General features: G+C 33.6%; 2 protein-coding genes across 2 annotated transcripts; one reads left to right on the forward strand and one right to left on the reverse strand.

Annotated features, from left to right (window-relative positions):
• Window positions 1-14,305: 14,305 nt before the first annotated feature.
• Window positions 14,306-14,908, forward strand: LOC130451027 (uncharacterized). Its single transcript, XM_056789823.1, has one exon. It carries the CDS (start codon window positions 14,306-14,308, stop codon window positions 14,906-14,908), a length of 603 nt encoding a protein of 200 aa, XP_056645801.1.
• A 2,209-nt stretch (window positions 14,909-17,117) lies between these two features.
• Window positions 17,118-17,612, reverse strand: LOC130451028 (protein FAM200C-like). Its single transcript, XM_056789824.1, has one exon. It carries the CDS (start codon window positions 17,610-17,612, stop codon window positions 17,118-17,120), a length of 495 nt encoding a protein of 164 aa, XP_056645802.1.
• Between the last annotated feature and the right edge of the window lie 4,947 nt (window positions 17,613-22,559).

Raw genomic sequence — 22,559 nt, forward strand, 5'->3', positions numbered from 1 at the left:
AACTTATCCTTTTACTAATCGACTTTGCAGTAATTAACATAAAGGATCTTGATTATATTAATTGTTTTGACAAATGCAAAAATATCTTATTAAATGACCCCATTTTACAATATCCGGACTTTTCCCATACATTAAATCTCACAACTGACGCTAGCAATGTCGCTCTAAGTGCTGTTCTTAGCCAAGGAAAAATCGGAAATGATTTACCTGTGTCATATGGTAGCATAACACTCCATGATCCTGAAACGAACTATTCAACAATTGAAAAGGAACTTCTTGCGATTGTCTGAGCTATAAAATATTTCGGAAGGATATTCACTATAGCAGCGGTTCTTAACCTATGGCGAATGGCCTTTCGGAAGTGACGTCCTAAGGCTTTCTCTTCTAGGAGGTGTTGGTAATACGCACGCCATTGCTTTGCGTGCGCGCAGACTCAGTAAGCTCTCTGTCAAAAACTCGTTTCTGCGAATTGTGTTGTGAATAACACTGAAACGTGTAATAACAGTGAAACGTGAATACAAGCATTTTAGAAACAAATTTTGTCTTATTATTAATAGTGGAGTGATCAAGCTGCAGTGCGTATTGTAAAATTGTAATCACCCTAATAATGGCAAAACGTGAGTACAAGGAAGCATTTCTAGAATCAGGTTTTACTTGCATTTATGATCGAGGAGTGAACAAGCCGCAATGCGTGTTGTGCAGTCAAATATTAAGTAATGAATCGATGAAACCGAACAAACTTAAATGAAACAAGAACATATTTCTCAAATTTGGGTCACGGCAAAAAGGTTAAGAACCACTGGTCTACATCATCAAATAGTCATCGCTGATAAACCTGCTGTTTTAAGTTACTCAATAAAAAAAGTCAATTTTTGTAACTGTTGAATGCCTAATGTTTCTATGCAGATGTGTATTATTAAAAATATGTGTTTTGTAATTGTCTCCAACAATTAACAAAAGTTCATTTTTTTATTTATCAATAATAACTTTGTTTCATAAAAATACTAATAAGAAAGAAAGGTTTCCGCGGTCAGGATTATGAACTAGGCTCCCGGGTTGAAACCACGTTGGTATTTTAAAAATTTTCGACGTTTTGGCTACCACTTTGGAAATATTACCAAGAGAGGAGTGGGGATAGGGTGGTTATTTTTTACGTTTGTGAGATATTTAAGGGTACCCAGACTTTAAATTAATGGTGTATATTAAGGAAACATCTGATTTCGACCTATAAGAAAAAATTTGAGGGAAATCTATATTCTAGAGAAAACAATGGACGCACTACTTTGTACCTACAATTACTTCTAAAACGTCTAATTATGAAGAATCCAATACTAAGTTACATTCCTTTAAATAATCGATAACCGTTTTATGTCTTCAATAACAATTAATTTCAAGTGCTTGAGGATATGAGTTTATTAGGTTGATGTAATAAAAAGGTCTATTTATGAGTATTTGATACGCCAACACAAAAATAGATCCTTACTAACGAAAGCAATTATTGTTATGATTTCTATACAATTCCAAGAATAGGCTAAATGACAAAATTTGGGAATTAGTTTAAACCTATAGCTTAGCATCTATTTCACCCCAAAAATATATTGTTTTGAGAAAAATAGGTTTTTTACGTTAGTATTTTGAGTTTTTAGATAGGAACTTGAAATTGACCGCGAAAAAAGCCAAGACTGTCATGGCGTCTTGAATAACGTCACACCTCGCGAAACAGCTGTGTTTGTTGACAGTCAATTGTGTTTTTTAATAAATAATGAATTCCTCGTATTATAAATACTGTATAGTGCCCCAATGAGAAAGTACAACGATGAAAACGCCAGACAAATTATTCATATATGTTCCAAACAATAAAGAAATACGAAGAAAGTGGTTAAAAATGGCAAATAGGCAATATGCTCTTACTTTATCAACTAATTCTACAAAATATTTCTGTTAAGATTATTATGATGTAAGTATGAAACAAAACTTGATGTATATATTTATAAATGTATAGTAAAAGGAATGAATTTTGCAAAATCTACCATAATATACCAAACATAATATATAAAATGTAATGATTTATTAAGTTAAAGTTATTGAAACTTTGTATTCGCTAAACTCAAAATCAGTTAACTATTTTCATTATACAGTACGATATACGTATACGATTAATACGACTCTCTGACTGGTAACTGCTAATTAAATAAGACTTCATGTAATACTTACATAACACTGTGGACTTCCGATAAACAAAAGTAGGTGTTCATTAAAAAAAATTTGTCGAGCATAACGGCGTTAATTTTGGGCAAATTACTGCTGTTTGCTTTTTTAAATCCTGATTCCCTGGCAATTTATAACTGTCTTTCAGGATTAAACTAAAAACGAACTTTATTAATTTCACAATAATTGCTGAAAACTCGAAATAACCTGGTTACTTTATACGAAAATGACAGCTCTACAACATAGTGTTTCGCGAGGTGTGACGTCACGCTTTTCTTATTAGTGTTCAATGTCACGTGATTAAACGCCTCATTTTGTCGATTTTATTTTCCAAAAATATTATTAATATTTTATTATTTTTGTAGAAAAGTTGTATTTTTTATTTACCAATTATCATGGTCAATCACTAGAAACTCAAAGCCATCCGATTTATTCTTAGTGGAAACAAGCCTATTGTTCTGGTCATCACTCATATTAAGGATTAAGTTCAAATTAAGGGAAGGTCAATTGATAGGCAGTTGGGTACTCATTTTCAGAAAACAGAAAAAAACTGATTGCGACTGATCTAATACTATATAGTTTTATTTGTATATATGACTCTAGTTTTTTGAAATTAAATATCAAGAAGTAGTATTTGACAGTAATGGTACTTTTCCAAGCGGAAGAAAGAATTTTGAAAAATTTACCATATTTGTTGAAGGCTTTTCTCGAAATGGCCCTAATTATGTATATTGAATATTGTATATGAATTGACTAGAAAACTGAGTGTTAACATGGGGTTACTCAGATAAATTAATTGGAGAGAAAACTGTATGGACGTTACACTTAACTACCGGTTTGTAACATAAGTAGAGGTAGATAGAAACGCTGTCATGGTTTATCTAGAAACCACACGCTGTGAACACTCCATACAGGCTACCTCAAGATCACAATTGGTTACCTCCAATCAACGCTCTTGTCTAATTTCCAACAACCAAGATGCTTCGCGAAGAAAATAAAGTACACTAAATATGATCTTTACAGAAAAAACTAAATATGACCTTGAATCAGAGTGATACTGAACTAGTAAGTAATACCTACCTAAATTCTCCGATAGGTATTTGTGTGTCAAGCACAAATATATAAATTATTCAACCATAGTTAAAGTATATGCAACGGGTACTAAAATGGATTGAACTATTAACCCATAACTATCGTTGTGTAGTCATCTTGACAGCTGCGTAGTTTTATTTTGTAATATCTGTCCCTTCCGTTGCCATTACGTGTCTCTGGGTACCTTCAATACCATATCATTGGTATTGTTATATTTTGTGTTGCTAAATATTTGACAAAAAATTAATTTAATAGTGACATCGGTCCATCAAAACGCAAACATACTTTACTGATCCTCGTTTGGAAGAGGTGACCTTTGAGTGATTACAAGAACTTGAAAAGCTTGAAAGTGATAGTGATGGGGATAAAATGAACAATGTCTATGAAGTAAGTGAACACGATACGAATTCTGAGGTTGATGACAACAATCATGACGAAGAATAACTCGGAGGTAGAGTTTAAAGAGCAAATTTTGGTCGGAATATGACAATGAATGCCCAACAATGAAATCTAAAAATTTTTGTATAGAAGAATTAAAAGAGATAATTTTCAGGCCAATAAAAATAAAAAAGTTAAATCTAGAATATTATTTGGTTTTACAAATGAACGCACTCTGGTTTCATACGTTCCTAAAAAAAGTCGTATATACTCTTCTTGTCCATGGATCGCCCTCATTCAATGAAGAGTCTAGCCAGCCTGACATAGAGAAAGAGAGAAATGCTTTATAACTAACATAAAAATAACTACATAAAAGGAAAATACTATAAAATTTCAAAATACAGAAGGAAAACACAAGAAGTGACTAAATTATAGGTAGTAGGTAATACTTAGTAAATAAGTCCAAAGCAAAATTAAAGCAGTATGCAGCATGCCCAGAATTGAATATTATTATTCGAATAAAAGTTGTTTACAGAATAGAAGGCACTTTCCACTAAATCTGCCCTCAAATTATTGCGGAATGCGGTAAAAGATGATATCGATGTGATTACAATTGACAGGTGATTGTTCATGTTTTGCATTGTAAAATATTGAACCCTTAACTAATTCTGGACGTGGAGTAGGTAGGTAAAGGTCGTGCTTCGCGTTCCTAAGTAGATAGCCACACAACGACCTTTCTAAAATTGGAGAAGCGTGCTTACGAATTAGGCAAAGGGATTCAAAGATGAATAAGTAAGGAAGATTCAGAATTTTCAATCTTTTAAAGAAGTCCCTGCATTGGGCCCTGCTGTTTAGTCCGGGTAAATATTAACAGCTCTATTCTGTAATTTGTAGATTCGCTCAAATTGAGTCGCACCACACGTCCCCCAGAAGGGAAGGGCATATCGGAGATGCGACTCAAAAGCGTAATAAACTGTTAAGGTGGTGGCTGAGTTCAGTTCTTTTGAAACTGATCTCAGCGTAAAACAGGAGGAGCTTAATTTTTTAGATAAGGTGGCAATATGTAACTCCCCTTTCAAGAAATTGTCCACTACAATTTGTTGCCTTAGAAAAATCACAAAAAGTTTTGCAGTGGAGTGATGGCGGCTTAAGCTAGAGAAGACATTATTTAGTAGAGAGAATATAGCACCATTTGTGCATTTGTTACTCAAAAACCCAAATTGATGGGTAATTGAGTATTTTAAATTTAAACAGAAATGATAAAAGCCTCTTTTTGACTTATCTTTCTATGATATTATATAACGTGTGAAAAAGTGCAATTGGGTGATAATTCGATGCTTGATTTTTATCTCCTCCTTTATAGTCGCGTCAATGAAGCCTTTGCTTTAGAAGTCCTCAAGAACAGCTCCGATTTTGATGATTTTTTTTTAAATTTTGTTTTTTTATATTATTTAAACCTTTTAGAGCGGGGTCGAAACTATTTATATTGTTTAAACAATATAACGTCATTTATATAACAAATTCAGTTTGGCCTCTATTTTTTTGTAAAAAAAATCTCCATATATTTAATCTTATTGTAACAACAATAGTTGTTACAAAGAAGTTTTTAACAATAATTTAATATTACCTGCATACGCTACAAATACTTCTTTTTGCTTATACATATGTGGACGAGGTATGCTACTTCACATATTAAAATGGGAAAAAAATAAAAAATTTGCAGATATTTGTTTACAGTATATTAGATATTTACACAATAATTATGGCACTAATGTTAAAGTTATATTTGATGGATATAGTAATGATGGAACTAAAGTGTCTGAGAGAAATCGTAGATATATCGGCAATACTTCCATTGATTATTTATTTGAAGATTTAAACACAACGAAAAAGAAACTTTTAGGTAATAGCAAAAATAAAAATAGGTTTATTAATCTTCTCTGCAAAAAACTAGGAGAAAATAATATTGAGTGGAGTCAAGCCGCTATAGATTGTTCCTCTCTTCAATTAGTTGTTGTAGCTGAAGATATTGATGTGTTAGTTTTATTGATGGCTTTAGCACCCGATGATAAAGAAATGTTTTTTTTAAACCACTAAAAAATAATATCTTGCAACGAGTTTACTCAACAAAACCATATTAGAGAAATATCCAAATATTAAAAAAAACCATTTGTTTTTTATTCATGTATTCACTGGATATGATCTACATCCGCTTTCTATAAAAAAGGAAAAATAGTTTTATTAAAGTTTTTGATGATAATCAAAAATTATATGCAGCAGCTGAAAATTTTATGGCTGAAGAGCAAAATGAAGAAGTGCTTTTTAATGGTGGTATTGAGTGTATTCTAACAATGTATGGTGCTAAAACTGCCAAATGCTTGAATGAACTGCGATATAAACGTTTCATAGCATTAGCTTCAAAAAATAAAAGCGTACAACTTAATTCCTAGCCTCCGACAGAAGATGCAGCAAAACAACATATTAAAAGAGTCTACGTACAAGTTCAGCAATGGAAAAATAATTCATCGATACCACCTGAAGAATGGTGTTGGCGAAAAGAGAATTATTTAAAACCAATCAAAATGACACAACCAGCAGCACCTCACAACGTGTTAAAATTGATATTTTGCTCTTGCAAAACAGGATGCGGTTCAGCGTGTGGCTGCAGAAAAAGTGGTCTTCATTGCTTACCAGCCTGCATAATTTGCAGTGGAAATGACTGCAATAACCACCCACCACTTGAAGAAGATGAAGAAGTCTCCGAAACGCGAAATGAGAATGAAAATCAAATGTACTCTTTTTGTATAAAAAATAATGAATTTTCTATGGTCAATAAAAAATTTATATTTTGGTCCACAAATTAATTCCATGTCATTACTACATAGAACAAACTTATAGGTAATTGTTTATAACATTCATTAATATATTTACAAGTTTTTAATGGATATTTTATAGTAGAATTTTTTTTGTGCATAAATATCACAGATATTTTTTAAACAAGATAAATAGTTCCGTCCCCACTCCAAGAGATTTCTAATTTTAAATAATATAAAAAAGCAAAATTAAAAAAAAAACATCAAAATCGGAGCTGTTCTTGAGGACTTTCGAAGATTGCCTGTTTTATTGACGCGACTATTATACAGAGGTATAATTTTAGCCGACTTATGGCAATTGGGAAAAGTGCCATTTTGAAATAAAACGTTAATTGAAGTGGTAAGGTGATTTATTGTGTAATCGGGCAGACTCGAAATCATTTTTGATGTAAGTCCTACAGTTCCAGATGGGTATTTATTTTTGATGTCATTAATTGTACTGTAAAGCTCTTCTAAAACTATGGGCATAAAGAAGTAACTGTGTAAGTTAGCATTAGCATCAGGAAGATATCAAAGCGGATCATAGGAAGGAGTTGTAGAATTTGATAAATTTTTGGCAACATTCACAAAGTAATTTTTAAGGTTATCAGGTGAAGTAGAGATTATGCTCGATGAAAAAGCTTTTTTCTTAGATTATTTAGAATGAACCATGTTTCTTTAGAAACGTTACGAGAATTGGCGAGTCTCCTATTATAATAAATATCTTTGGCAGCTTTTATTGTCTTATGATAAATTTTTCTGTCTAGTTTCAAGTAATTTTTGAAGAAGATGTTATCCGAGAATTACCCTAGGTGAGATAAAGATCGCATGTTCTTTGCAGATAAACGTAAACATTAAGTGGACAATGATTTATTTTGCTTGTTTTTGATACGTCTGAGGGGGAAAGAATTGGATGCCAGACTAGTTAGTATTTTTATGAATCTAGAAAATTCATAATCCACATCACCAAAGAGCATGTTTCAATCAGTTGTTTGACAACGGTGCTTGAAGTTTTGAAAATTTGTTTCCGAAAAGATACCGCATAATTTGCGAGAATCATTTTTAGTATTGGATTTTACAGAAAATATTGTTATTACTGCTTCATGATCGGACAGACCTGATTTAAAGACAGTACAGTCGGTGGATTCTGAATCATACGATGACACGACATAGTCATAATACTAGAACTGGTCTTAGTTATTTTGGTTGGTGCCATTATATGCACTATACCAAAAGAATCAAAAATTGACTGAAGACATTCTTGACCAGCACACACACACTGGAATAATCAAAATTGAGATCCCACATATAATTAATTTGCGTTTTAGAGGTAAGAACTCTAGTAGGGTCTGTAATTTGTGACAGAAAGTATTTACGTCAACCTCAGGTGTTCTGTAACGACAAATAATATCGAGGTCATGAGATTTGTGATGGACGATACTCGAATACTTCTAAGATATTGAATCATTGAACTGTGTTATAACGGAAAAATCGTTGTTTGTGGACGTGATCATAGTACCTCCATGAGATAAATTACTTCTATTGAATCTGGCTACTGTGGTATAGTAGTTAGCTACTAGAATTTTATTAAAAGGGAAGTCAACGGGCATGATGAGAGATGTGTCAAACATATTCCAAGAACAAGAAAACATATTTTGGGAAAGGCTGATATAATAATATATAAGACAGAGTAATTGTTTTATACCGTTCAATTGTTTTATTCGAAGCCGTTTTGTCCTTGAGAAGGTTGTATTTTTTTGTATTAAATTTCATTTTTCTTTGTGCGTAATTTGTGTTTTAATTATATAACATATTGCAAATTCTAATCAGCACTATAAAATTTGAAACTCTGCAATAAAACTTTCATTATATTCACACTTCAGTGATACTTCAGAGAATCAACTTTACTTAAATTAACCAAGTTATCCGCGATGATATCCTCCAAATTGATAAAATTTGGCGTAAACAATAAAAACAGTTCAAGCAATAATATAGAAGTAAGTATTCAAATGACACAACTGAAAAGAATTTATATGGGATGTATTCTACTAAGAAGATATTTTGACTTTAGTTTAATTCAAATTAGTTGAGCAATCCTCTAAAAAATTACAAATTGTAATATAATCGCTTTCGCCTTTTTTTCTGTTTTGCCATTCTTCAATAGTTATCTCAACACTCAAACGCCTCGTAATTCATTCCACTTGGGTTTACGATTATAACGCTTTGAACTAAGTGGAACGGGAAAGACCGTGGTCGTGAACGTGATTGTCCATATACATATACCTTTGGACGCATATCATATGTTACAGATAAGATACGAATTATCAAGTGAAAGACCAGGTTATTTGCACTTCTCAACTGTGATCAAGCAGTGAATGGTCATATCCTTAGAGTTATGATTGGATAGTATCGTCAATTGTGTCCAAACTGCCTCGCGTGTAGTGTTAATCGCGTCCTGGTCCTCGTGGTTGAATATTCCCATAATCAACTTTCATATCGGTTCACAACTGCCCAAGTGCAGGCATATACTTCGATTAAAATATATACCGAATAAAAGAAAGGACTTAAGAGAGAAAGATATTCTACCTACCTAATTTTTGAGCAAGCTCCGGTTATTATAGACTTCAATGCAATATAGAAAGGCCACAACTTAAATATAATTTTATAAGAAAAAAATTACTGGAGATTTCTATCTATAATAACGCGGTTCAATAACTATGTGACACAACCTTTCAGTACAATGACATTAAAATATGCTTTCGGACAACGGCGACATGGAGGTGCCATAAGTTTATGGAATTATGTTATAATAATTTCATGACACATGAAAGTGTGTCTGCCTATCACAAAATTAAGCCGTAACAATAATATATTATATTCAGTTGTGACAAAATACCTGTAACTGCAAAATTATATTTGTAACATCCAAAAAAAGCATGAAATAACAAGTCATGACTCTTTTCCCCTTTCTTATAAACGGAAAGTTTGAATGGATACCTTAGCACATAATATAATAAAAACCAAGATATATATACAGAAGTTACCAATCAAAAATATAATTCTTCAGTACACACATTGGAAATTTATTTAAAGTTGAGAATTGTAGAAAATATTTTATCATGTTTGCTTTGAATTAAACCAGCTTATGAAGCTGCAGAAAATACCAGAAAAATTTTGAAACATTCACGGAAGAATTTTTGCATTTCAATGAGATCGTCGACGTTCGTTTTAAAAACAAAAATTTAATTATTTTCAATATGAAATTATACAAATGTGAAGTTAAGACAACTAGTTTATTGATTTCAGAGGAACCAACAATTTATGAATCAATCAATAATCAATCTTTGGAACAACAATGTTTTCAACTTCTTCTTTCAACTTTCAACTTCTTTTACCTTCTCATGCGTCGTTAAGAAAAGCTGAGATAATTCCTACCACCGAACTTTTCTCATGTGTTAAGAGGAAGTTGAATTGAGAGTGATGGAATCCCTGCAGTTTGAGATGTTGTTGTCTTCTTAGTGTGCAATTCCTTGTAGTCAAAGGCTGCGATTATATTCTTGCTATCATGATTTGAATAACTATGGCCCACGTGCTGGATAGATGCAATATCTCACTTATCCAATGCAAGAGGTAGATTTCTGTGTACAAAATTATTGGTTGGTTATCAGCTATTGGTCTCTCGTTGACTAACTTTTGCGATGCTGATTGATTTTGACAGGAATTTTGATCGAAAATTTCACTTACCACTTTTTGACTCGCTGTTGCTTGGACTTCTAAGATTTCTTCGATTGGGAATATACCCAAGAAATTATTGGCTTTTTTTGATCGGTTGAATTTTTATTTGAGTGAAGATAAGTTAAGAGTATTAGTTTGCACAGTGAGGTTTTCATATCCAAAACAAGAAGCTCACAAAGTGTTTGGCTATAGATTTCTTCTATTACTTGTTTATTGCAGTAATAAATGTCAGAGAATGTTTTGATGTCAAGTCAAATAGTTTTCTATATTTTGCAAAATTGAGAGAATTTTATCATACATACTCAAAGTTTGATTTTCAAATCTTTAATAATAAGTGAATTTTTCACATAAAATTCCAAGTTAACAATTGTTATTTTTTTCTTTTAATTTTGAATCTCATTATCATGAAGGTTTTTAACAGAAGCGTTTAAAGATTAAATACACAGTGAGATCAGATGCTGATTGTTTTTGATTCTATCTATCTGTCAAATTCTCATATCATTCACTATCTGATCTAAATTATCCGTAATACGCTTAAGGATTGAGCTTTTCACTGATTAGTCCTCTATTGGAAAGATGTGGTTTTAAAATAATGTCTGGTAATTTTGCGTTCACTTTGTCTATAGTAAATTTCTATATTGTCATGTAACTAGCAATATCCCAGGAATAATTTTTATTTTCATTCATACCATTTAGAAAGTAATGTTAGGCTGTTGTTCAAATTTCTGAAGATTTATTCTCGTAGCCCAGGTGCAATGGGCCACCTGAAAAATTTATTAATATATTTATGTGGTCTTTTAAGATTGTTTAAATGGACTCTGTGTTGATTAAATGTAGCTACGATTCCATCACTTCTACTAATTACTAATATAGGACTTAATATATATTTCGTCACCTACTTTGAACAATTCTGGAGAGTTACGATTTGTATTAATTTTTCTTCAGTTCTTTCAGTCATCAAGAAAGAGCTGTACTTTTTTCATCTTACATTCCATGAATCTTGAATACGCGATTTCGTAAATTATCCGCGATTCAGCGGGCAATAATTTTTGTGACGCTACTTTGGCTACTTCTACTAATTCCGATATAAACGGACATTTACTTTATAGTATTGAAAATAACCATTAAATTCACAATTTTTAAATGAAATCACAAAATTAAATTAACAGCTATTTGATTGATTTGATTTGATTACTTCAAAAGTTTTCTTAGCAGCAAAGGTTTAATTGTCGCAAGATAGCCCACTAATTTTAAAATTCAAATTTCACATCTAAAATTTTCTGACTTGAATAATATTGTAATAATATAATTTTTCAAATTTAAATAATCGTTTTCCCTGCCCAGAAAAACATGTTTATTAAAAACGGGAACAATACTAGATTTTAGCTCTCCTTAATTTGTCTTCCTCCAGAGTACGTCGGGAGATAATATAACCTTAAACTAAAATCTAGTACTTTTTTTACTTGTATAATAAATAACTCGCTCGCTTTATGAAGCCTTAATAATGAAATATGGCGCGCAGAATTACTTACGTCATCCCTGAAAATGATAACTTTAGCATAGAAACATCGATTCTGATTACTCACGAAGGACCTCCGTACCGTATATTTGTCTCTACTGACAAATTGGTGTGTTTCCTCTGTAAATAGAGTGGACATACTGCCGACTCTTGCACCAATCCTACTCTGTCTAAACCTCAAAATGAAATATCCTCCCACTCTTCCACACTATCACAATTACCAACTTCTACTTCACTCAGCGGCACCTCCTCTTCCCCCCTGTTAACTTCTGAACCACTGTCGAATAATTTACCCCCACAGAATCCCCATTACCAACAGCCATCCAAATGTCCTGTCCAACTAAGCCCTGTAAAAAAAACTTAAAACGCTAGCCACCGAAAATCCTAAACTTACTCCCAATTCTCTATTCAGGACCTCTATAAGAACAATCCGTCCAATCTCACGCCCTCTGAAACCCAGTTTACGGCTTTTTAGAAAACTCATACGGTAGTTCTGATCCTCGCAACTATGCTTTAGAATTTACTCCTAATATCCAAGGACTGTTAAATGATTTATCACTTCTTTATGCTGAAACAAAAGAGCGATCTCTGAAAAACGGTCTCACTCGACTCCAGAAAAAACTTAAAAGACAACTTAATCCTGAGGGTCTCTCTGATAACAAAAACGTTTCTTCAGATAATCAAACCAATGATGAACTTAATTTTCCTCACTCAGAATGCCCTAAACTATTAACTCCTTAAGTCTCCATTCAAAATTATTCAATGGAATTGTAATGGATTTTTTCCTCGCCTGGAAAGAATACAACAATTAATATCAGATATGCGCTCTGGAATCTTGTGTTTACAAGAAACCAATTCTAAAATAGATAAACTCCCTAAATTAAAAAACTATGAACCATATCATTATATTCGCACCAACTGCGCGAGAGCTAACGGTGGCACCTCTATTTTCATTTTCATTTCTAGTGAACATTTCCTTCCCCCTCCAAATTGCTACAAATCTTGAGGCTGTTGCAGTTTCCACCTGGTGCCCAAATAATCTTACTATTTGCAGCTTATATATTCCCCCTAATTATCCTTCAAAAGAAATAGAACTTCTCAAACTAATTTCTCAACTCACCCAACCATACATTCTTGTAGGTGACTTTAACGCCCATAATACAATGTGGGGATCCAATATTATCATGGGAAAAGGAAAAACTATAGAAAACGTGATCAATTGTACCGGCTCCTGCTTGCTAAATACTGGATCAAATACACACCTGAATTTCTTATCCGACACCTTCTCATGTATTGATCTTAGCTTTGTAAACCCCAAACTTGCCCCTTCACTAAATTGGCATACTCCTAATGATCTTTATGACAGAAACCATTATCCTATTATCATATCCCCAATCAAAATGTAAAAAGTAAAAAATGTTCATGGAGAAACTATGTGTCTTCTATAAATGTTAATACAACCCAACTTTGGAATAAAATTAGACAAATTCAAGGTAACAATTCCAATTTAAAAATTCTCTCTCTCTTCTATAACAATAAAATAGTGAGTGAAAATGAAGAAATCAGCAACATTCTGGCAAAAACCTTTGAATCAAAATTTAAATGTAAAGTTAACTTCACACCACCCTCTATAGACAAAGCTACCTACCCATGCTTTACGACTAAATACCACTACGACTACGCAAGATTTTACCTCTCTTAACCCGGTCTCGATGACATCCCGTACATATTTCTTAAAAAACTCTCCAATACAGGTTTACGCAAGCTTCTAGAAATTTACAATTTTATATGGATCACCAATCAATTTCCTAACCAATGGCGTACTTCTACGATAATTCCTATTAAAAAGCCTGAACATAATGTTACCTTCCCGAACTCTTTCCGGCCCATATCACTAACCTTTACCATGTGCAAATTATTAGAAAAGATAGTTAATAAACGGCTTCTATGATTTCTCGATAAACATAATTTATTCTCAAAATAACAGTCGGGATTCCGAAAACATAGATCGACCCAAGACAATCTTCTTCTACAATCCCATATTTCTGGTGCCCTTAATAAAAAACAAGAGGTCATTGCAGCTATATTTGATATCTACGGTGCTTTTGATTCTGTCAGCAGACAGTCGATTCTAAATAAACCAATTTCACTAAATATCTCCGGAATTTCCTAACTTCAAGAACATTCAAAGTCTTTGCTAATGGAATTTTCTCGTCAACCTGTGTCCAGACTGATGGAGTTCCCTAAGGATCGGTTATAAGCCCCACTTTATTCAATCTAGCAATAAACGATATTTGATCTGATCTCCTGCCTCCCATCAAGTATGCCTTATATGCAGACGACTTGATTATCTACTGTCATGGCACGTCTACTCCTACTACAACTAATCTAATTCAGTCAGCAGTAAACACCCTAAGTAAAAATATAAATCAATTAGGATAAACTTTTTCACAAACAAAATCCAAAATTATTGAATTTAGTAAACGACCACCTACATTATCCCCTACTATCCTCATTAATAATGACCGCCTTCCCGTTGTTGATCACTGTAAAATACTTGGACTCTCGGCTCACCTGGAAACAACATATTCGAGAAATCAAAGGCGAATGCGGCAAACGATTAAACCTTATTAGAATCCTTTGGCATTACCACTGGGGAGCAGACGAAAACTCCCTTATCAAAATATACAGGGCCATTATTCGCTCGAAATTAGATTATGACTGTCACATATATATCTCAGCCGCAAAATCTGATCTCGATCTCCTGAACTCGGTGTATAATACAGCTTTATGCCTCTGTTTAGGTGCTTTTCGATCTAGTCGTGCAGAATTCATTTACTGCGAAGCTAATGAGCCTCCTCTTTGGATCAAACAGCAGCAAATTCTGCTTTCTTATGCAGCCTCCGTATCGTCTAGCCCCCTCAATCCTGTCTACTCGCTTTTCACATCAAATTCTAACACGTTACACAACTCCTCAGCCTCGCCATTATTAAAACCTATCCCTTTGACTTTATTACAGCTGCTTGACGGCGTCAACCTCAAACAAACTAGCCCCCTTCCTATCCCCTCTACTCCCCCATGGACTATCAACATTCCTAAATTCAACACATCCCTTATGAGATAAAATAAGCATACAACACCCAAACAATTAATTATAAATGATTTTAATGATATAATAACGAATAACAACTATGATTTAGTGTTATACACTGATGCATCCCAAAATGAAACAGGAGTAGGTTACTCTGTTACAACGTCACAAAACGCCATAAAATCTTCCCTAATCCCATCAACCTGTAACGTTCACACAGGCGAACTATTCAGCAATCTACAAGCCAACAATTCAATCTCTCCACCTTATAGTCTCGTCGCCATATGTATATACTCATTTTCCTCTATTTTATCCATCCAAAATATATTTACCGAACATCCTATTGTCCAATCAATACATGACTCTTACCAGCTAATCTCATCCCAAGGAATAGCAGTAGCAGTACTTTATTTGGTTACCTTCCCACATTGGCATCGAAGGCAACGAACTTGCAGACCAACAGGCAAAAATTGCATCTACCGTCACCGACAATGTAGTTATTGAAAAAGAATTAAAATCGCAGCTCAAAAGAAAATCCAGAGTTACATGGTAGCAGCATTGGGACACTATTGACACATCCCTACGTCAAATACAGCGTTTAATTGGTAACCAATCTATTATATTCGCTGGTCTCTCAAGGCAAGACTGAACTGCGATAAGAAGAGTAAGAATCGGCCATTCAAGAGTTACTCATTTACCTTATGACTACTACTCCCAGACCGTTTTGCTCCAGCTGCATGAAGTACATTTTGACCGAGTGTCGCAAATATAGCGTCGAAAGACAAAAGTTTCAGCTTAGCCTAAACTACAATGCAGTCCTTAACAACTCGGAACAAATTATCTCTCCTACTCCAGTTTCTCAAAGAGTACAAGTATACCACAAACTATAGAACAACTGTGTTACTGTGTATTCATATTGTATACTTGAATCAATTTCATATTTAATGTATTGTAACCGCTCCCGCATAAGTGGCTATAGTAGCCGAGCACGTTAATTTTAAATAAAAAAAAATTTCGTGATAAATTCCCAGCAATTGTCACTAATTATTTATACATGCATCAGGTTTTCGATAATAGGGGAAAAAAGTAATGAGATTAGTCTCAATTTCTGTAGAATCTGATGCTCTTAAGTGGTAGGCTAAGTCAGTGGTTTTTAACCTTTTTAAGCCGCGACCCAAATTTTTTCATTGCTTTATTTTAGATCGTATTTCTAACAAATATTCAATCCTACGATGATGATTTTTTTTAACTTACAAATTTTTTATTTATTTTTTTAATAATAAAGATAAACAAAAATACTTTTCGATCCAAGGAAAAGTTAATTAATAATCAAGTGTTTTTAATAATTTTTATTGACCAAATTAAAATATATTTATAACTTTTTGAAAATAATTGACATTTCAACTTATTCCTAAAAAAAAAGAAATATCAATACATACATATATTAAGTCTTTTAAATATTAAATGCAAGTCATACAGTTTTAATGAGAACCTTGTGCTTGAATACATTTTGAAAGATCTTCAAACTTTGTTTGAATGCTTGTCAAGGAGCACCTTATATCAATTATTGGCTTTTCGGTTTTTAATTTTAACCAGAAAGCACATAAAGATTCAGTGTTTTTGTAGAAATTGTATCGAAGTGCTTGGTCACTTTGTATTTCTATTAATTGTTCTTGAAATTGATTAATATTAACAAATTCCTCATGCAAATCACTTACATCAAAATTAAATCCAATTATATTTGAAAACATCGTCTGCAGGGAGATATCGATCAAAGTCTGCTATTAGTTTTTCTAAATGATTAATAATAATTTTCTGTATTTCAAAATCTGTGATATCAATATTATTGTCTTCATCGAGTAAATTAAGAGTCGGGAATGAAGCAAGTTTCTTTACTTCAATCTTATTTCTCCATAATTTGAGTTTATTTTTAAAACATGTAATTTTTTCAGTTAATTCAATAATAGTATCATTACGTCCTTGCATAGACGTATTTAGATTATTTATTTCAAATAAAATATCTGACAAATAAGCAACTTGAGTAATCCACTTCAACTCGGAGAATTTAGATGCTAATGGGTGTTTCTTTTCTCTCAAAAAAATTCGACTTCTGTCCGCAATGATAATACTCTTTGAACAACTTTGCCCCGGGACAGCCATCTAACTTCAGAATAATATAATAAATGTTCGTATTCTGCACCAAATTCGAAGCACAATTCTACAGTTAATTTGATAAAATTGACTACCGCAACAATTCATCCAAAACGATAAATAATTCGGGTGATAATTTTTTTGAAGCAAGATTTTGTCTATGTAACAACCAATGAATCGATATAATTTGTGGATTCATTTGTTTTGCTCTTGTCGAAAATCCCTTTTGAGATGCTGTCATGGCAGCTACACCGTCAGTGCAAATACTGAAACACTGATTCCAATTTAATCCTTCTTCTATAAAAAACGAATCGACTATAAGAAAAATATCTTCAACTCTAGTTGTTGTTGACATTGGTTTGCAAAATAAAATGTCCTCCTGTATATCTGTTAAGCCTGGATACCGCACGTAAATCATGAGTTGAGCATCTTCACTTACATCTGTCGTTTTATCCAGTTGAATACTAAATAAACCAGCAATTTTTATAGCAGGAATATCAAATGACATATCATTAATTCGTAAACGAATTGTATCATTTGATAATGGTATCTTTTGTAATTTCTTAGAACTTTCATCTCCGCACATGATACGTGCCACGTCAATGGCAGCAGGTTTTATAAGTTTTTCAGCAATATTATGGGGTTTCTTTTGTCTTGCAATATGCCAAGCCACATAAAAAGAATTGTAGCTTGTTTGGCAGAATTTATAAAACCATTACTACTTGGTGCATCCAAACGCTGTCTTTTTAAATGGGCTTCTTTTCTTTCGAAAAAAGTACGATCTTTTCCCTCAAAGGGAAAATTTTTATGTTTTGCATTAAAATGTCTTTTAAGTTTCTTCGGTTTCATCGATTCATTACTTAATATTTGACTGCACGCATTGCGGCTTGTTCACTCCTCGATCATAAATGCAAGTAAAACCTGATTCTAGAAATGCTTCCTTGTAGTCACGTTTTGCCATTATTAGGGTGATTACAATTTTACAATACGCACTGCAGCTTGATCACTCCACTATTAATAATAAGACAAAATTTGTTTCTAAAATGCTTGTATTCCCGTTTCACTGTTATTACACGTTTCAGTGTTATTCACAACACAATTCGCAGAAACGAGTTTTTGACAGAGAGCTTACTGAGTCTGCGCGCACGCAAAGCAATGGCGTGCGTATTACCAACACCTCCTAGAAGAGAAAGCCTCAGGACGTCACTTCCGGAAGGCCATTCGCGAAGAGCGGTAAAACCGAAACATCGTATTAGGGAATAACTCTTCTACGAGGTGTTGGTATTACTTATTATTTGGTGTATTACTAACTTTTTTGATTCGACTCAGCGCGACCCAAGAAATATGCTTCGCGACCCAATTCTGGGTCGCGACCCATAGGTTAAGAACCGCTGGGCTAAGTGATAATTGCTAAAAATTTATCTGCTTGAGCAGTATAATTATCGATATGACTGATTCCAAAAAGCGGTAGGATGGATGTTCATTTGAATTTTGACGAATTTATTTCGTATTTGCTGCTTTGTCAAATTTTGCAGTTATTAATATAAGTAAGACGACTGTTTGATCCTCAGGATCTAGTTAGACAAGGATTAAAATGTGTGCGCTCAAGTCTTGAGTCGGTCTGTCTGCATATTCTATAATGTCGCCTATTTTGTTCCAAATATTTTGAGTTTCTTTTGTATTAATATTAGGTTGCGGGTATTTATTATTTATGGTCTTCTTATTCAGTCTCACATACTCTATAACTACTCTGAAACTTACTTCACTAGTTTGCTTTAGATGCTTTCGATATAGTTGTAAGATCAGATTCAGTTCTCTCAATTGCTAAGCACTTAGGATTCTCGCAGTTGTATATTTTTTGATAAAAGGTTACTATTTCACATTTTTTACAGATATTTAAAGTTAATCACTTTAATATTATTCTTGTTGTTTATTTTTATAACCTAATTTAACTCTAGTATTAGGCGTTACCAATTTTTCTTTTTAAGTTAAGACTAGCTATTTAATTTTTTAAAATATCAGTCAACCTGTGAACTGAAATTTTAATTCATTGCTATTCTAACTTTGAAGTTTTTGAAGATGGTTTTCTACACTGAGCTATTGGAAAAATTATATAAGCGAATTCCTAGCAGTCTACTGTATTAAGAGAAATAATCAAGAGGCATACGTTATTTTCTCTTGAAGAGCGGATTTATGAAAGAGAAACTTTGAAAACTATATTTATTTGTAGCAACATGACAAAAGTGTGAAAGCAAAATATTACAAGGGACACAGCCATTATTTTTATAAACTCAACTAGTATCAAAGTCATTCAATATACTTACATTGAAAAATATTCAAAAGAACTAAAATATATATATTTCAATCAAAAAAGTTTGTGGCATATTCGAAGTGAAGGAAAGAAACTGACTTATTGAGGTGTATGAAACGATGGACGAGTATGGCTTTTATAGAAAACATCTATCCACTTTACCTTGCAATGAAAGTTTATACTTGTTCGAGACTGTTCTTAAATTTACACTTTTCAACTTGTCATCAGTCTTATACTGATAAAATAGTGATCAATCAAACCAATAGTTTTATTGAAACCTTTCACCAAATGCCTAAAGAAAGGTGCAACAGTCGAAAACTCTATACGCTGAGTGGAAAGACAACACTTAATTTGATTCCCTAATTATTTTCACTATCAACTCTACATAATGTGATAATAATGATGTGATTGATGCTACTTATACTACCTTCTTAAAATAAATTGGTTAGTATTTATACTAATTCACAACATATGGATTGAAAACAGACATCTAATGAGAAACAGCGCTTTTGCTTAAAACAGCGTCCTGACTTGTTGAAATAAATAATATAAAATAGTTATTATTTATATTTTAACGAAACCAAACATCTAATAAGAAACATCAACTTCGCGTAAATAGTATCTGGACTTGTTCAAATACAAAATACAAAATGGTTCTGTTAGTGACATTTGATACTATAACAAGAAATATATGTTAAGATAGTCAAAATTCTTGTCCATATAGATAGGGACGAGAATGCTTAACACTTCTATTATTATTATGCGAAAGACTTATGCATTACTCAGCTTAGAGCCGGTATTATTTACCTATCCCGGTTATAAAGTATCAAAAGGATTAGGCTAGGTTCACATAATGAACTTGCCCACTGTGTGGCAAGTATTCAATATTACAGCCATCTGGATGTCGGCGAAGGTGTTTTTTGGTAGTCCCAGTTTGGCGATGCTATCGTGCAGGGTCTTAGGCACGACGCCAGTTACTGACATAAAAACTGAGACTATTTCTACATTTTCGCTGTGCTACATCTGTTTAATCTCAATTGCGAGACCCGCTTATTTGGCCAGTTTCTCCTGGTGTTTGTTGAGAACGTTATGAGTGTTCGGTATAGCTACATCGACAAGAAGGACTGAATTGATTCTTCTATTAACCACCACGATGTCAGGTCTGTTATTCGTCACCTGTCTATCGGTGATAATGGACCTATCGTAATAGAGAACTTGTTGGCCAGTTTCTGGTGGATTATGCTGCACACTTGGTTATGCCGGTGTAGATAGTCGGTATTAGCTAATACACTACAAGCAGATGTTATATGTTTGATGGTCTCTGATGTTTGCTATCACTTTCTGCATTTGTCAGATTGAGTGTTCGGATCCATAATAATACTTTTCTTGTAGTTATTGGTGGTACTAACTTGATCCTGGATAGCCATCATGAAGCCTTCAGTATCTGGAAAGAGATTGCCGCTAGTAAGCCATCTGTTTGAAGCATCTTTGTCAACATGCGGTTGGTTGAGGTCATGATGATGTCTACCTTATAGTGCCTTTCGTGACCACTGTTCCAGCTTCTCGGTGTCCAATACTATATTTAAGTCAGATTCTGGCGATGCGAGGTTGAGAGGTGAATAATTCTTATCCGCTGTCCGGTGCAGAGTTGAGACTTCCGATTTAATATGAAAGAATTCACGTAGTTTCATTACCTGTCGAGAGTACAGGTTGATAAGGTCGATCAAGTCTTTTCCACCCTCCTTTCGGGATAATGTTGTTCTAATAGTGGATGACTTCGGGTGGTGGTTGTTGTTCTTCGTCATTATTGTTCTTGTCAACCTCTGAATACCCTCTAGCTCTGTTTTCGTCCACTTCAGGACTCCAAAAGAGTACGTTAAAACAGGTATGACTTAGGTATTGATTGCCTGGACTAAGTTACCTGCATTTAATTTCTCCGTTTTCCATTGCCTGTACGATATTTCCGTTGGGAAGTTGCACATCTTCGTTCATGATAATACCTTTCTCGATATGTAGAGTCTTGCACTTAGACAGTTGAAACTCCATATGTATATCGGCAGAGAATCGATGTGTTATATCGAGAAGGTGATTGATTTGCTGCGTATAGCTTGATATCGTCCATATAGAGAAGATGGGAGATGGTACAGTGGGTGTCTCTGTTCGCTTTAATGTTGAATCCGTACTTTGTATCATTGAGCATAGTAGATAGGGGATTCATTGCAAGGCAGAACCACAACGGACTCAGGGAGTCGCCCTGGTATATTCCCCTACGAATGAGTATTTCGTCAGTAGTGAGGGAATTTGGACCGATTTGATGTAAATTCGTTCGCCATTTCCTCATCGTTGTTGAAAGGAAGCTCACAATAGTTGGGTGAACTTTGTAAATCGGCAAGACCTCCATAAGCCAGGAATGTGGTACACTATCAAACGCTTACTTATAGTCCACGAAAGGAGTGTGTATATACTTTCTGTGCTTGCCGAAGTATCACAGAGTTCATGATAAGCTGTTCTTTGCATCCTTGATGATCTCTTCTGCAACTTTTCTGTTCCTCTGCTAAGATGTTATTTTCCTCGACGTGCCTATAAATTCTGTTAGTGATACAAACTGTAAGTATTTCATATAAAGTGGGTAGGCACGGATAGGTCTGTACTGAGTGGGGTCATCCGTCTGGGAGCCCTTCGGAAGCAAATAAGTGGAACCCAGTGCTAAAAACGTTGGAATACCTTCTGGGTTATGTAGGAGGTGAGAAAATTGTGTACGCTCGGGAATTTCTTATATTTACTATACTATATACTATAATTTGGACCACTTAAACATCCACTTGTTTTCCTTTCCTTAAGAAATTTGTAGACCGTTGATTTTCCTAGACCTGTCATCTTCAAACATATATTTGTTAGGTCATCCACACTCACTCCAGGGTACTGATATTTTAATGCACCATATACATTTAAAACCATGGCTTTCTCATTAACAGAGAATGCATGCGTCTTCACTTTATGTATTGGAGTATAGTTTTCAAAGGTCGACATATTTAATATTCACTAAAGTTTTGTAAACGTTTCTGTGAAAAACACTGCACTAGAAATGCAGTTATGGATTGAGAATTTTCTTTCATAGGACTTTTTCTTAAACTGAAACTTGTCAATAAACATTTAAGTATACCTCACATTTAATCTTTTATTACCATCTTGCAAAATGTACCTAATTATCATTTTTCCCAG

The sequence above is a fragment of the Diorhabda sublineata genome, chromosome X, assembly GCF_026230105.1.
Source record: "Diorhabda sublineata isolate icDioSubl1.1 chromosome X, icDioSubl1.1, whole genome shotgun sequence".
NCBI classification, from domain to species: domain Eukaryota; kingdom Metazoa; phylum Arthropoda; class Insecta; order Coleoptera; family Chrysomelidae; genus Diorhabda; species Diorhabda sublineata.